This window comes from Oratosquilla oratoria, chromosome 9, assembly GCF_046742065.1.
Source record: "Oratosquilla oratoria isolate Oo_2021 chromosome 9, ASM4674206v1, whole genome shotgun sequence".
NCBI lineage: Eukaryota > Metazoa > Arthropoda > Malacostraca > Stomatopoda > Squillidae > Oratosquilla > Oratosquilla oratoria.
The window spans coordinates 50,878,569-50,896,653 of record NC_134785.1 but is presented as its reverse complement, the minus strand read 5'-3'; the positions used below and the strand labels follow the sequence as shown (position 1 = coordinate 50,896,653).

General features: G+C 38.2%; 1 protein-coding gene across 1 annotated transcript in view; it reads left to right on the top strand.

Annotated features, from left to right (window-relative positions):
* Positions 1–18,085, top strand: part of LOC143028399 (sushi, von Willebrand factor type A, EGF and pentraxin domain-containing protein 1-like) — a 161,421-nt gene that overhangs the window by 131,830 nt on the left and 11,506 nt on the right. The window contains exons 40-43 of the mRNA XM_076190411.1: positions 4,954–5,146; positions 5,797–6,019; positions 9,776–9,986; positions 12,448–12,598. Coding sequence (XP_076046526.1) covers positions 4,954–5,146; positions 5,797–6,019; positions 9,776–9,986; positions 12,448–12,598 — 778 coding nt within the window. The remainder of the gene's footprint in view (positions 1–4,953; positions 5,147–5,796; positions 6,020–9,775; positions 9,987–12,447; positions 12,599–18,085) is intronic.

The window sequence follows — 18,085 nt, the reverse complement described above, 5'->3', positions numbered from 1 at the left end:
TGGTTTTTGCACACACTATTGTTTCATCTAGTTTGTTCCAAGTGTCCACCACTCTATGTGGAAAACTGTTCTTCTTCAGATCTCTTCTATAACCATCTTTTTTTAGTTTCTTTCCATGTCCTCTTGTGTTTCTCTTGTCCCAATTTAGCAACTCCTCTCTATTGATTATTTCTGTGCCCTTCATGATTCTATAGATGGTCAGTAGGTTGCTTCTCTTCTTTGCTCCAAAGTCTGTAACTCCAATTTAGCCAGTCTCTCTTCATATGACAAATTTGAAAGTGCTGGAGCCATTTTTGTGGTTGCTCTTTGGATTCTTTCAATTTTCTTTATATTCTTTTTGGTACTGGGTGACCACAACATCCCTGCATATTCTAGTCTAGGCTTATCAGTGTAACTAATATTTTTTAATCATTTCTTCATCGAAATAGGTAAATGCAACTTTTATTGATCTTGGCAAGTTATAGGATTCTCCGACAATTTTGTTTATTTGCTTATCTCAACAGTTCTTCATTATTTCTATATCTGGTATTTTTTTTTTTTTTTTTACCCATTGAGTCATTGTATATTCAATGGTCATGTCCAGTAGTATGTGATTCACAATGGTCTTGGATCATATGTTGGACTCATGATTGACAGCTATTTCCCTCCTGGAAGAGAGCTCAGAGCTCATATATGACTATTCTATGGGTAATGCTGTGACCTTGTGCACACACACACACACACACACTAGACCTAAAAAAAAGCTTTTGACAAAGTACCACATAAGAAGTTGCTTAAGAAATTAGAAACTGAAGGAGGAATACAGGGCAAACTGCTTAAATGGAGGGAAGACTTTTTGCAAGAAAGAAAAATGAGAGTAGTGATAAGAGACAAACACTCAAAATGGGATGAAGTAATAAGTGGTGTTCCACAAGGAACAGTTCTGGCCCCAATAATGTTTGCTATATATATCAATGATATGGATGAAGAAATTGAAAGTTATATGAGCTTCTTTGCAGATGATGCAAAACTATTGAAAAAAGTGAACACGGAAGAAGATTGTGAGTCACTACAGAGTGATCTAAATAAAGTCTGGGGATGGAGTAGGAAGTGGGAGATGGAGTTCAACACTAAAAAGTGTAGTATAATGGAATTTGGAAAAAGCAAAAACAGAATAACAGGATCATATAAATTGGGAGAAGAAGGAATAAAAAAAGTAGAAAATGAAAAGGACCTGGGAGTCATTGTTATGAATAATATGTCACCTGAGAAACATATAAATAAGATTTTTGGAGAAACTTATAATTTAATAAGAACAATCAAAGTGGCATTTACATACCTGGATGAAGAAACGGTGAAGAAAATTCTAATCACTCTGATAAGACCAAGATTGGAAAAAGCAGCAACGATGTGGTCACCAAGTACAAAAAAATGTAAAAAAAAAACTTGAAAGAATACAAAGAGCAATTACAAAATTGGCACCAACACTCTCAAAACTATCATATGAAGAGAGACTAGCAAAACTTGAACTACAGACACTAGAGCAAAGAAGAGAGAGAGGAGATTTGATAGCTATTTACAGAATCATGAAAGGCATAGAAATTATTGATTAAGAGAATCTAATAAAATGGGATGATAGAAATACAAGAGGACACGGAAAGAAAATCAATAAAGACAGCTATAGAAGAGATCTGAAAAAGAACAGCTTTCCTCACAGAGTAATAGACATTTGGAACAAGTTAGATGAGAAAGTGGTTTGTGCAAAAACAATACATGAATTTAAAAATAGTCTAGATAAAATGAGATATGAAGATGGGACACCATGAGCATAGCTCCCCTTCCCATAAAATACAACTAGGTAAATACAACTAGATAAATACACCCAACTCCCCACCCATGAGAGTTGGAGTAATAACTTACTGCACAGCAATACTGAAATTATTTCAGCTCTGGGTGTGTGTGTGTATGTAGTCCTTGTGGGAGACTTTAACTATAATGTGATCAATTCAGAGGGGTGAGAAGCAAGTGAAAAGGCAGATTCCTGGGGTAATACCCAGTTGAATATGGAGACTATATTTGAGTTCTTGGGTTCAAGCCCTGGGCAATACCAGTTTTTCAGTGACATCTCCCACTTCTTAACACCATATATTATCACTTTCCTCAGTAACTCCTGTTGCTTTTCTTAAATATTTCACTGCATATCTTATGTATAATAAGGGTTACTGGAAGGGAAGAAAATAAGATATAGTTATTTGAAAAATATAAATAGAATAAAACATAGTAAAATAATTAAAAGGAAAGATACCCGATGGTGTATCCCAGTGCCACCTGAATGGCATCAATTAATCATTCTCTAAGGCAGTCTCCTTCTTTTACTGCCTTTCTACTAAACAATCCTACTATTAGGGGCTGTCCACTATTCACCATACATTCCAACATAGCTGTCTGGAAACTGGGAAGAGATGATAAGTCAACACAAGCCAATCATCTTAAGTTGAGGCCACAGGTTAACTATTTGTTTGCTCCTTTCCCTCAGTTTGTAGGCTAGTTTATGATTGGTTGGGGTGCCCTTGACAGTTGCTGCTGATTGGCCAGTATCCTGTTTTGTGGGTATAAAAGGTAATCTGCTGGCTAGGGATGACATATTGCACAATTCACTCGAACGTGCCACCATGGCAGACAGTTGGCAGCCCCAATTTGTTTTAGATTACACATTTTATTTTGCCTCACACTCGGCCACCACTTATGGTGGCCGTGAAAAGTTTGGGCGCAAAATCATAAGCGCCCAAATTCTCCCCTAAACTCAAAACATGCGAAAAACACAACTTTCCACCCAAACTTTTCGCTATTTTTCAATGCTAGCGTTTGTACCCGTATTTAGCCGAGACAATACACACTATTTGGCAACTCTGTTTAGGCGCACTCGATGTCACGTAGAGTCAGTTTCTAAACATCTCTCACAGGGAGTAGTCTTTTTTTTGCGGTGGTCTCTGTTTTTGTGACTTGATATCTCCGTAATGGGAAGTGGTAAAGAGCTGGAAAGAGACACAGTTGTTACAATCATAACCTTCTATAAGGAGGGTTATAAGTGTAAAGATATTGCTACTCGTGTGGGAATTGGAGTGCGTCAAGTGCAAAAGTGGACCAAGAAATTTCGAGACGGAGGAAGTGACATCATTCGTACTCCAAAGCATCGCTCTGATCAGCCAAGGAAGATATCAAATCGTACTTCTATGGTTCTAACTGCCTCCTACGGTTATTAGGAGGCAGTTAGAACCGTAGAAGTACGATTTGATATCTTCCTTGGCCGACCAGAGCGATGCTTTGGAGTAGGAATGATGTCACTTCCTCCGTCTCGAAATTTCTTGGTCCACTTTTGCACTTGACGCACTCCAATTCCCACACGAGTAGCAATATCTTTACACTTATAACCCTCCTTAAAGAGGGTTATGATTGTAACAACTGTGTCTCTTTCCAGCTCTTTACCACTTCCCATTACGGAGATATCAAGGCACAAAAACAGAGACCACCGCAAAAAAAAAGACTACTCCCCGTGAGAGATATTTAGAAACTGACTCCACGTGACATCGAGTGCACCTAAACAGAGTTGCCAAATAGTGTGTATTGTCTCGGCTAAATACGGGTACAAACGCTAGCATTGAAAAATAGCGAAAAGTTTGGGTGGAAAGTTGTATTTTTCGCATGTTTTGAGTTTAGGGGAGAATTTGGGCGCCTATAATTTTGTGCCCAAACTTTTTGCGGCCACTGTACAGACCCCTGGTCTACAACCTGCAGTGACCTTAAACCCAAGTGACCATGACAACAACTTCAAGCAGCATTTTCTTTCATCTATAGCACCAAAATATCCCACCCTCCTCTATGGCTTCAGCTACTTAAGAGATGGGACTCCTTTCACCAGATAAATGACTTGTATTTTTCCCCTTTCTTATATTCCTTTTCAGATAGACAGCTGATGCTACTCAACTGTTATTCTGACATTTTGACATCCCAAAATAGGCACTGCCCATCACCTATCTCCTTTCCTCCTTCCTTATTCCATGATAATTGGGATCCCAAACAAGGGACTTGATCCTTGATCCTTAGGTTCCTGCTGCCTTCAATTTTTGCTCCCATCTTCTCTGCTGCAATTGTTCTTGTCACTGTCATCCATGTCATCCCTGATGCCACCAGCCATCATCTCATTTTCACTGAATGTGGTTACCACCACCATTCAGACTGTTAAATATACTAGGTCATAAACAATCCCATCTTGACCCTCTTGCATGCTAGCAAAGATCATAAGTTTCCAAACCTTGACTCAAGAAAAACTTGATGGCTCCCATCCCTTAGACATCAGCCAACCTGCCTACATGATATCTGTACCCTGGGGCATGTGCTGTCAAGCTGCCTATGGTCATCCATGATGTCTAGTTCTGACAAGCACTCAGACCTCACTGCCACATATGGTTACCACACCATAAGGTCACCACTCCACATGGTGACAGCTTCACACAATCTCCACACCACAGAATTACCATATCACAAAATCATCACCCCATGCAGTCACCACATACTGAGACTGCCCAACATACTAAGCCCTAAGCAACCCCATCTTGGCCCCCCTTACATTGCCAACAGAGAAAACTGAAAAAAAAAAGTTGGATAGGAGTTTCCTCTACATCAGCATGATGGAACCACATTAGACCTCACTGGAATCCAGATTAATGACACAATAAAATGCATTCATCCTCGAGACAGTATTATGCCAAAGAGATGAAGTCATTAAGGTGGTGCAAGATAGAATTAAGGAGGATTGTAGAAAGGAGGGACAGAAGTTAAAAGTAATCAGAACATTTTTTTCAGTAGAGATTAGTTTATTAGCTATTATATGGGATTGGTTGCCTTGCAATATAGTAATACATATATAGATTTTTATATATGAATATGAGCTATAATCAAGTTCTGATTTGACAGGGGGTTTCCAACCAGTCATGCGAGGCTGATGGATCATGGTCAGATAACACACCCAGTTGTCAGCCAGTTTCCTGTGGTCCCATTACACCTCTAGACCATGCCAGATTTACATTCCTCCTTGCTCAACATAAACTTCCACATCACTATGGGTCATCTGCTGTTGTTGAATGTGATGATGGTTATGAACTCACAGGTGTGTTATTACATTTCATAAAGACTTTTAGTATATGTTTTGTTATGCATTGATATGACCCTCCTTTTACAAATAAATTGTAAATAGTATACTGATTAATAATTTTTTATTAAGTATAGATATTTCCTCAAGTTTCTGCTAGTGCATCCCATTGAAATACTAGCATGATATTGCAATTAGTTTAATCCCCAAAATTATAAGAAAGTAAAAAGAGCTCAGTCAGTCATTACAAAACAGCTAAACTAATAAAAGCTGTTATATATTAGAGTTGATCATTTCACAGCACATAGCATCAAATTTGTAAGAAATAATGTTTTACTTGTAGTTTTATTGTTTTATGATAAATGCACAAATTTTTACATATTAGATATTATTCAATAGTTTAGTGTCTAGATCAAGTAGAAAACTGAATATTAGTTTCATTGTCAGAAAATGAAACAATGCAATATATATTACCTCATTTTAAACTATGTATTGTTAAAGTGATGGCCTTATATATGTATATATATATATATATATATATATATATACATATATATATATATATATATATATATATATATATATATATATAATTATTTTTATCTATTTATTATATATTTTTTTTTTATCATTATTATTATTTTTTTTTTTTCCAAATTACATCTCAGGAGGGAAATATAAGGTGTGTGAGGCAGATGGAATCTGGAAGGGTGAAGACTCTGTGTGTATTGAGATGCTATGCAGTGAAACAACACCAATTGTAAACAACACATTAGTAGTTGTACAATCTGAAGCACGCCCCCAGACAGCTGATTATTCCTGTGAACATGGATATTTAATTCAGGGTGAAACAGAAATTGTGTGCAGCTTTGGAAACTGGAGCAGTCCCAAGTGAGTAGTACCCTTAATAGGTTGCCTCTTCCTCTACCTTGCATTTCAATGTAATGTAATTATTCTGCAATGCTTGAATGTTTAAAAGAAAATTTTAATGGCTCTTGTATGAATTGTTCAGAATATGCTAATTGATATATCAGTAAACTGAACAAAGAAGTATCAAAATATTTATGCTGTGCTATTACTTGCTTTTTCACTCCACTTTTTAGATTTTCTATACATTCATGGTTTAATGAGATAACAAGTTTTATTGAATTACAGTGATACTTTTTATTTATATCTGTTATGCCTCAGAATAAAAGAGAAAATAGTGCATTACAATTGAAAATATTTTTGTAACTTGAATAAAACCAAACAAGAACATATAAGAATGGAGTTCCACCTCTGTATCTACCAAATTATAATATACAGAAATGGAGCTATTCTCGTGGGATCCTCTCTCTTTTTCTCCAATTATCATACATTGTTTTGAATTCATTTATGGTGTTGGCTTGTATCTCCATTTATTTTTTAGATTTATCTATGTTGTCTGCCTGAATTGCTTCTTTTGATTTGTTCAACAAGTTAACCACTTCGGTATGATGATGCCTATGTAGGTGTCATGAGCTGTGAATATTTACCTAGTTGTATTTTACGGGACGAGAGCTATGCTCGTAGTGACCCACTTTTGTACCTCTCTGCATCCAGTTTGTTCTTAAAATCTTGTATAGTTTTGGCACTCACTGTTTCCCCATTTAGTTTGTTCCAAATATCAATCACTCAGTGTGGGAAGCTATTCTTTTTCAAATCTCTTCTGTAACTGTCCTTCTTTAGCTTTTTCTCATGTCCTCTTGTTTCTCTTGTGTCCCATTTAATAAGTCATCTCTATCAAGAACTTCCATCCCTTTCATAATTCTGTAGTCAGCAAATCACCTCTTTCTCTTCTCTGTTCCAGTGTTGATAGATGTAATTTATCCAATCTTTGTTCGTATGTCAAATTTGAAATTGTAGGTGCCATTTTTGTCACTGCTCTTTCTAATTTCTTTATGTTTTTTTTTTATTATTATTATTATTACTAGGTTCCTACAGTGTCGCAGCATACTCCAATTTAGGTCTTATCAGTGTAATTAATATTTTCTTTACCATTTTTCATCCATGTAATCAAAGGCCACTTTCATTGATCTTAATATGTTAAAAGTCTCTCCAACTAGTTTGTTGACATGTTTATCAAGTGTGAAGTCACTTGAGATAATTACTCTTAGGTCCCCTTCTGAGTCGACTTTTTTTACTTCCTTGGTACCAATTTTATATTGACCCGATATTCTATTTTTGTATTTTCCAAATAACATTATTCTGCATTTCTTAATGTTAAAGTTCACTTCACAGTTCTGACTCCATTTCCATATTTTGTCTAGGTCTTCTTGTAGCAATCTGTAGTCTTCTTCTGTGTTTACTCTCTTAAGTAGTTTGGTATCATCAGCAAAGAAGTTCATGTAACATTTCACTCCTTCATTCATATCATTTATATATATGGCAAACATGAAAGGAGCCAATACAGAGCCCTGTGGGATGCCACTTATCATATCTTCCCAGTTTGTGATCTTGTCTCTCAGTACCACTCATTTTTCTTCTTACATTCTTTAAGTGTTTAGATTGAGATCCAGTCAGGTCCTGAAGCTTTTGTCACATCCAATGACCCTAAAAGATTGAGCTTTTCCCTCAAATCTACATTTATATTTTCCAAACCTGAATTATTGTTCCCCTTGCCTTCCTCCAAAAACTTGGTTTCCATTGTGAAGACAGATTAGAAATTTTAGTTCATTATTTCTGCATGAACAGAGGCCTCCTCAAAGACCTCACCACTATTAGCTTGGTGATTACTTCCTTGTTTCTCAGTTTACCAATTATAAACCAGTAAAACAGGTTCAGTTCATCTTTGCATTTATCTAAATCACCTCTTTCAAAATTACTTTCTGCGGATTCTTGTGTAGTTGTTTCTAGCTTGTTTTTATGATTCTTTTGTTTTATTGCTTCTTATCTTCCCCCATTTTCCCCAAGCCATGTCCCTGTTTTTTGTTTTTTTTTCTTTTCTTTTCTTTCTTCTCCAATCTCACACCTGTTGAACTAGTACCTTCTGCTTCTTCCTTTCACTAAACTTTGGTGCATGTTTGTTCACTCCCTAAATGTAAATGTCAAGAAAGATTTCTTATTTCCTCATTATTCCTGTGGTATTCATAAATTCTTCCCAGTTTGCTTCTTCAAAGAATTTTTTCAACCCTAAGTAATCTGCCATCCCAAAATTGAGTCTTCCTTGCCTATATGATTAATTCCTTGGCTCAATTTCCTTGTCCTCCAGCTGAAATTTAGTTGTTACATGGTCACTTTTCCCTATAGGGTTTAGGTTGCTCAAGGAGCTGATGATTATTAGCAGATCTAATATTGTGAGAATGTCATCTCCTCTTACCCGAGTACTTCCTTTACGCTTTGGGTGATTGTGATCTCCACTGCTATACTTAACAAGGTATTTCCCTTGGAATATGCCTTGCTACTGAACTCCTGTTCCTTCCAATTGACCTCACTACAATTGAAATCTCCAATAACAGCTAAATTGTTAATTTGTTCAATAGTTTTCTTTGGGAGAAGAGGTGTGTTCTACAAAATGTCTTAATATTCAGCTGCATTCCAAGATATTGTTGGAGGGGGTGGTATGCTACTATAAAGTGCCTTCTATTCTGTCCTTTAGGTCTAATTTTCAGGTGTTTTATCTCAGCATTATCTTCACTTAGATTTGGTTCTTCCAACTTCTATATCACTTCTCACAAAAACCATAACCCCTCCACCCATTTTATTTTCTCTGTCTTGTTTGCAGGAGGTGTATCTATTGTTCCCCAACTGTAGATTAAAAGTTTTTGGGAGTTTAGTCTCTACTAGACACAAAGTATCAGGCTCATTTATTTTCAAGTAGTCATTTATCTACAGCATGGGTGATATTAAACCATCTACATTAGCATAGGCTACTCTAATTTTCCTTGTAGTTTTCCTTTGTAGTACTGCCCTCCTGTTATTCTAGAAACCATTTCCTCATATTTTGATGGATAATTCTCCAAAATACCTGCTGTTTTTCTTCTGCCCTCATTTCATTTTTTATTTTGACTTCCTCTAAGAGCTTCCATTTCTTTACATGTTCCTCTTCATTTGCATCTTTTCTAATCTAAATATTTTTTTTATTTTCTTATGGTGCTAACTTTCAAGACTTTCCTATTTGTATCAAATGGTCTGACTCCCACACTTCAACTCCCAGCAGTAACTTTTACCTGCTCCTGCAGTCCAAGTGTATAGAGTAAAGGTGTTGGTTTCAGCTACTGCTACATAGCTCCTAATGTATGCTCTTCAACTTTTCACCCTGTGGTTGGAAGAGAGGAAAAGAATTATACCACCTTGTTTCTCATATATGTCTAATTGGAATGGAGTGAGGGGACCAGGGATCCTCCACTCTGTATTTTCCTTATTTGAAAAGTCAAGGCATAAGAGAATTTGTGAGGATTCCAACCAGATCCCTAGTAATTAGGTCATCAAATGTGTGTGGTTGTGGTACTGATGAGAGGGAAGGAGAGAGTGGCTCTGCTGGTAAGTGATAAGATGATTAACTGTGTGGTGGAATCAAGGAAAATATCATCAAAGATATTTTAGGCAAAGGTGAAAATGGGATGGAAGATTGTTATATCTAGTTTATTGTATTTTTGCCACAAATCACATGTGACCATTCTCTTGCAGCATATCATGCATTCCTGTCAATTGTGGAGAACCACCTATTCCTCTCAATGGCAAGATAACAGCAAAGCACTTCCAGTATGGCAGTGTTGCTAATTACACATGCATGGATGGCTATCATCTTGTGGGTAATCCATCAATCTTCTGTGATCATGATGGATTCTGGAAGGGTAGTTTGCCAGAGTGTCAACCTGTTGACTGTGGCATCCCAGAGGTAATTTCAACAATCCATACATAGCAAATGTATTTAGTTTTTAAGAATATAATGCAAGCATACAGTAGGATTTTGGCATAAATATATAGAGTATTTTATGGCATATAAGATGCATAGGCATATAAGATGTATGTGCATATAAGACACACCCCATTTCAAAGGAGTGCAAAGGAAAAGCATGCCAACAGGAGACCATTTGTTCCATAACTAGGTTGGATGAAAAAAGTACATATATAATAAACATAAGTCAATTAATTAAGTAAACAAGTGAATAGATAATGATAGATAATAAACAAAGATTGATGAATATTGATAAACAGATTAATAATGATAATGTATAATGAATGATAAATAAATAGGTAACAAAAAATAAGGATGAATAATGATAGACAATGATAAGTACATACATACATATACCAAAGTCTTTATACCCCTAACAAGGGAGGTAGCCAAAAAACAAAGTCATAAAATCCACTCCCACCCATTCCATCCCCACATACTCCACTCCCATTCATCCCCCTCCCTCCCTCTTATCTTTGCTCCTCCTGGATGATGGGTCATCCTTGTATCTTGCCCACTGCCCTTCCATCTTTGTTTCTTAATTAAAGAAGTTTTTCCCAATTCACTTTTTGAAAAAAATTTTGGAGTTTCTCAAAATCTGTTTTGTTGTACATCAGTCTTCCCTTTCTGTGTTTCTCATTTCTTCTCAAATGAATTTCCTCTTTTAGTTCAAACTCAGTATGTGGCCACTCTTCCCAACTGGTGTCTTGTATTACATTTTATCCACAATTTCAAGCTCCAACATAAATATTAAATCTAGATTCAATGGGTCTTCATTATTTCTATATCTGGTATTTTTCTTTTACCCATTGAGACATTGTGTATTCAATGGTCATGTCCAATAGTATATTTCCCCAAAGATCCTCTCCACCCTTCTCTGTCATCTCCTCCCAACATATTTCTTTAGGGTTAAAGTCACCCATAATTACTAAGTTTCCTCCTTTCAGTATTTCTTTTAATGCATGCTTTGCGTCTTCCATAATTTTGGAATGGTCACTATCCAAGAATATGTTTTTGGAGGCACTTATATCACTACAAATTTTCTACTTTTCATGTTACTGTTTTCAACTTTTATCTTTATCAATTCCACATTATTATTTCCTTATGTTATCTTTGTCACATTTAAGCACTTCTTAGTCAAAAACATGACTCCCCCACCCTGTTTCTCCTCATTATTTTTTATTCAATGGTTATATAAACCTTGTCCCACAGTATCAGGTGGTGTTGGACCTTTAATTTTGTCTCCACAATTCTTATTATATCTGGTTTCTCTTCTGCCAAATATTCATTTAATTCATTTAGTCCTGAAATCATGCCATCTGTGTTGGCATACATTATTTTTAATTTTTTCCTTATTCCTCCTTTTCTGTTCCTTGTGTTTCCTTTCTCAGCCTCAAGTCCAGTACTAAAAAAAAACTCATTTGTCTCTGTTCTTCTGTCATTTTTTTTTCATTTGCTTAATTTCTTAGTGTCTTTTCCCTCTCTTTTCCTTATCACTCATTTCTTTTCTTATCCATTTATTTTTGTACTTTTCACTAATTGCCAACTTTACTGGGTTTTTTTAATACTTCTATCATTTGAGACCTTAGTTTAATTTTTAGTGGTCTATTTTTTCTTCAGAGTAGAGTCCCATTCTATGTACTTCTATTTCCTTTTCCATTTCTTGCCCCTCCTCTTGTATCTCTTTCAGAATTTCTTTTGCTATTTCTTTCTCCTCTTTTTCTCTTAAGTATCTAACTATATTGTGTTTTTCTTTAATATCATAAACTACTATACACTTTTTTTCTCAACTACGCCTTTTCTTTTCTTAGGAATGTGCCCTTTTGGGCTACAGAGATTAGGATGCCTAGTCCTATCCCCTATCCCCTTTTTTTTTTTTTTTTTTTTTTTTTTTTTTCCTCTCTCAACTTTTTTAACTCAAGAGGATGCAGGGATGACCCATCAACCAGGAGGTGCTAAGATAAGAGGGAGGGTGGAGGGGAGTGGAGTGTATTCAGGGATGGAATGGGTGGGAATGATTTTTATGCCTTTTTCTTTTTGGCTACCTCCCTTGTAAGGGGGAAAAAGCCTTGGTATATGTACGTATGTATGACTCAAGAGGGAACCAGTGGCAGTATTCTTTCTCCCTTTCCACAGGGTTTGGTGAAAAAGGAAACGAATATTCAGAGTAGTACAGGACAGTATTAAAAGTTGGGGGACAGCATAATGGAGGGACAGTTGTAGTATAATTAAGTACCATCATTTCTCTATGAATAGAGATTTCCTCTATCACAGACAAAATAATGTGGCTTCCCCCAGACAGGGTATCTACCTTCACTCCCACTCCCAGCCATTGTGGTAACAGAAAATGCAATATATCATACTGTTACTGTATAATAATGCAATGACTTTTTATTAAAAGGGTCCTGAAAATGGTGAGGTGGAGAATACACATACAGAATATGGTGCCCAGGCACTCTATTATTGCAACGAAGGTTACCAACTTTTTGGTAATGACACAAGAACATGTTTGGCTTCTGGAGAATGGAGTGATAATATGCCTCAGTGCCACCGTAAGTAGAATCATAGTTGTTTGGGAAGGGATCCGGGCCGGATAGCGACTGTCAAAACAGCGAGTCATAATAGTGGCTTCACAAGGGCGACATAATCAGGTGAGCAACTTTCAAAACAGCAACTGTCATAATGGCGACCGCATTATAACAGCAACTGTAACAATAACGACTTTACTATCAACTGGTCAGAATGGTCGCAGACTTATGTTTCAATTGTTTGCGTTTTCGTGTTTGTATTTACGTGTTCAGTTATGTTTATTTTGTGAGATAGGTTCAGAATGAAATATGCTCAAAAGGTCGCAGACTTATGTTTCTATCGCTCATGTTTATTTGTTTATGTTTACATGTTTGTGTTCACTTTGTGAGATAAGTTCACTGAAGTGAATTTACTGGTCGGTCACTCGGTTGTCGGTCATAGTAATGTTTGGGTTGTTAATTAAAATAATGGAAGGTCGGCAACAACAAAAGGAACCAACAAGAAGACTAATCCTACCAACCAGCAACGTCACCTCCCTCCTCACCCGGACACTTGAGCAGAGTAACATTCAAGTAGTGGGACATTTTAGCAGGACCATCAAGAATCTGACAAAACAGCAGGACAAAAAGGATGCAAGTTGGGGCAACACCATGTGAGGTCGAAGCCTATATTGGTAGTACAACGTTTTGCTCATTAGAGCTTTATCAAGTACATTGACATTGGTGCTCACAGAATGACCCACTACTTGAATATTACTTAATTAAAATAATGGAAGGTCAGCAACAACAAAAGGAACCAACAAGAAGACTAATCCTACCAACCAGCAATGTCACCTCCCTCCTCACCCGGGCACTTGAGCCAAGTAATATTCAAGTAGTGGGACATTCTAGCAGGACCATCAAGGATCTGACAAAACAGCAGGACAAAAAGGACGCAAGTCATGGCAAATCCAATCCTTCCTCCCTCCATGGGTTGGTGTTCTTCCCCCACCCCTTACCCACCCCACCCCTCCCTTGTTCGAGACCTTCCCCCGTGGTCCCACCGGCTGACCATACGTACTTCAAATGTTCGCCCCGATGTCCGTGTACTTGATAAAGCTCTAATGAGTGAAATGTTGTTGTTCTTCACATTGTTAAGACTTGGACAACTTGCCCACAATGGAGCATATAAAGTCCACAAATCTGCATCAAACCATCAGACAGAAAATGAAAGCAAGAAACAACAACCCCCCAGCTCCTGCTAATGTTGGAGAACTGTTCATACCTGATAAGTTGAGGCAAACAACAGACCAGCATAGCTTCCTGCTCCATGACAGTGGGCGTGGAGATGTTCATCGGATGCTTATTTTCAGCACAGATCAGTTTCTTCAGACCTTACATGACTCTGAACACTGGATGTGTGATGGTACATTCAAAGTGTCACCATCCCTTTTCTATCAAGTGTACACTGTGCATGCTTTGATACGAAACAATGTGCTTCCCTGCATTTTTGTTCTACTCCCAAATAAGCAACAAGTCACATACTCTCAAATGTGGACTGAAATCAAATCACTGAAACCTGGACTCACTCCAAGAAGTGTACAGATCGACTTTGAACTAGCTTCCAAAGCGGCACTCATTGAAGCATTTCCTCAAATGCACATTTACGGCTGTTACTTTCACCTGGGACAATCGCTCTGGAGAAAGATTCAGGAAAACGGACTGCAACGGTTATATTTGAAAGACAAAAATGTTCGGATGGCACTGAAAATGCTCCTGTGGATGAAGTGAGTGATGCCTTTGATGAATTGGTGGCAGACTACCCAGCAGAAGTAATGCCTCTTGTAAATTACTTTGAAGACAACTACATGGGTGGAGAAACAGACAGGGAGACAGACGACAGCCATTGTTTCCTGTACATATGTGGAGTGTGAAAGCCAGAGAAGATGCAGGACTACCATGAACCAACAACCAGCTGGAGAGTTGGCATAATACTTTTCAGGGATTAACGGAAACCCATCATCCTACCATCTTTCGATTCATCGAAGCCTTAAGACGGGAGGAAGCCCTTCAACGGACAAACCGAACCCAGCTCCTACAAGGTAGAGACCTGACTCAGCGAATGAAAAGATCCGTGACAATAAACACACGAATCACTGCTGTACAGCAAAATCGAGATTAGTATGATCTTCTACAATTCCTTCGAGCCCTCGCTCACAATTTAGAAATAAACATGGCTTGATCACTTGATGACTGATTTTTATTGCAAGGCTTTTTAAATCATGTGACTTCTATAGCTAGTCCAAATAAAATGTTGTTTTAGATTCCCTGTAGGTTTCAATTTTTTATTACTGAGCAGTTTCATGCAGTTGATGCGATGATGTCGCTGACCCACGGATTTTCTCAAAAATCGTCAAGTCACCGATTTGCCCCAAACTTTCCTCAGGGGTAGACAGTCAATCCCATTGTGCAGCGAGGTAGGTGTGGGCAACCTGGACACAAGGGTGTCCCAGTGGCGACCGCAGAAATTGAGCCTTTGTGGCCACTATTTACTTTTCCTCTGGCACCAGTACCTATAGCTTAATTGGTGTCCTAGTGCAATCCAAATGAAGACTGGTAGCCCTCAACCTGTGGTTCAATCGGAGACCGTGACCAAAATGACCCCAAAAAACGCTAAGGGTAAAAAATCCTCAAGTCACCGATTTGCCCCAAATTTTCCTCAGGGGTAGACAGTCAATCCCATTGTGCAGCGAGGTAGGTGTGGGCAACCTGGACGCAAGGGAGTGCCAGTGGCAACCACAGAAATTGAGCCTTTGTGGCCACTATTTACTTTTCCTCTGGCACCAGTACCGATAGCCTAATTGGTGTCCTAGTGCAATCCAAATGAGGACTGGTAGTCCTCGACCTGTGGGCGGGACGGTGGTTCAATCGGAGACAGTCACCAAAATGACCCCAAAAAACGCTAGGGGGGTTTACCCACGGATTTTCTCAAAAATCCTCAAGTCACCGATTTGCCCCAAACTTTCCTCAGGGGTAGACAGTCAATCCCATTGTGCAGCGAGGTAGGTGTGGGCAACCTGGACCCAAGGGCGTCCCAGTGGCGACCGCAGAAATATGAGCCTTTGTGGCCACTATTTACTTTTCCTCTGGCACCAGTACCAATAGCCTAATTGGTGTCCTAGTGCAATCCAAATGAGGACTGGTAGCCCTCGACCTGTGGGCGGGACGGTGGTTCAATCGGAGACAGTGACCAAAATGACCCCAAAAAACGCTAAGGGATTTTCTCAAAAATCGGCAAGTCACCGATTTGCCCCAAACTTTCCTCAGGGGTAGACAGTCAATCCCATTGTGCAGCGAGGTAGGTGTGGGCAACCTGGACCCAAGGGCGTCCCAGTGGCGACCGCAGAAATTGAGCCTTTGTGGCCACTATTTACTTTTCCTCTGGCACCAGTACCAATAGCCTAATTGGTGTCCTAGTGCAATCCAAATGAGGACTGGTAGCCCTCGACCTGTGGGCGGGACGGTGGTTCAATCGGAGACAGTGACCAAAATGACCTCAAAAATCGGCAAGTCACCGATTTGCCCCAAACTTTACTCAGGGGTAGACAGTCAATCACATTGTGCAGCGAGGTAGGTGTGGGCAACCTGGACCCAAGGGAGTGCCAGTGGCCACCACAGAAATTGAGCCTTTGTGGCCACTATTTACTTTTCCTCTGGCACCAGTACCGATAGCCTAATTGGTGTCCTAGTGCAATCCAAATGAGGACTGGTAGTCCTCGACCTGTGGGCGGGACGGTGGTTCAATCGGAGACAGTCACCAAAATGACCCCAGTGGCGAATCTGCTTTAGTTGTGGCATGGTTTGAGTCATGGGAGGGTTTTTCTTCTTTAGAGGCAGAAAGAAATCCATCAATAAAATTTCTTACCTTGGCTCTCGTTCCTGTAGCCATGTTAGTAGTTAACTAGAGGTGCATGTATTACTTACAAGGTATAGTCCGTCGTTAGGTGAGATGGGAGTTCTAAGTTGAAATAGTTAAATTAAAAAAAAAATTGGTATGTCTTACCTAAGAGGTAGTGTGTTCTATGGGTATATAATGGGAATATACAAGAAGGTGCATACAACAATATGGTAAAAGTATGACACAGTATATATATAGCAATATAATTATATAAGTTATTATAAAAGTTGAAAAGATATAAAATATAAATGAGTATACAATGGGATATATAATATGGGTTTGTAGTAGTAATTGGATAAGATTATAAAAAAGGTACATATAATAATATAACTATATAAATTATTGTAAAAGTTGAAAAGGTATTAAATGTAAATAATAAATTGGGAAAATACAAGGTTAAAAGGAAATGGTATTATAATTATGGATTGGTAACCATTAATAAGATATAAAATAATACTTAAATATTAGTGAATATGTACTTAGTAAGGAGGAAAAAAATTATCACTAAGTAGTTATTATAGTACTATGTTACGTAGTGACTAATCTCTTAACTTAATTATTTGCAAAGATAAGTGAGTGGTTATCTTAGTGATGTTACAAAGAAATTTAATATAATGATATTTGTTTCGTTTAAGTTGGATGTATTGTTATTTAAAAAAAAAAAGGTTAGAATGAATCGTAAAATATACATAAATGTATAGACATTGGGATACCTTGGAAAGGTCTGACTGAATTTTGATGTATGGACGTACGCGTAGCTACCGTCAGGTGCGGCTGTCGCAGCCCGTAGGCTGTTATTTGCCAGACGTAGGAATCTTGGTCGAAGTTCAGTGTGGGTCGTGGGTGAATTTATTTTCTGATTGATTGTTGATATTTTCTTTATATGGGGTTTGTTGTGGGTTGGTACTTGAAGTTTTTAGGTGAATGATGCTCGCATGGAATGGAAAAGAAAAGCGAGTATCAGAGGGAGGGGTTTGGTGGGTAGGTGAGGATTATCAATATTATCAAGTATTGTGAGGGGTTGATATATTATTTACCTTGTTTAGAAGTGGTTAGGTAATTTGGAGTCGGTGATGACGATGCCCGTGACAGTGTAGAGTGTACTGCGGTGTCGATGAGATGTCAAAGGTAGGCAATGTCAGCTCGCGGCCGAGGTCCGTGTTGCTCGACGGTGGGCGTGGCTGGCTTGTTTCGGGTTGGGAATACGGTGATTTTTAGGAACCAGTCTCTTGAGGAAATGGGTTGAGGTTTGATGCTGCCACCAGTGTATAGGCCCCTTCCCGTATCTTCTTGGATGTACAGATACGATCTTCTGGTTTCCTTTACTTTATTGGTTAATCTTAAGAAGAATTCACTGTAGATTTTTACACATCTTTGCACAGAGTTTCCAGTATAGGATTATATCGTTCTACACAGAGCTTGTAGTACACTTAGTATATATAATTTTACACACAGTTCGCAGTACACCACTTAAACAGAGCACGTCTATCAGACCGACGTGCATTGGAGCTCTGCGCCGTGTTTTTGTTCCCGGAAGCGCCTGACTAAGCAAAGTTTGAGGTGCGTTTTATCCT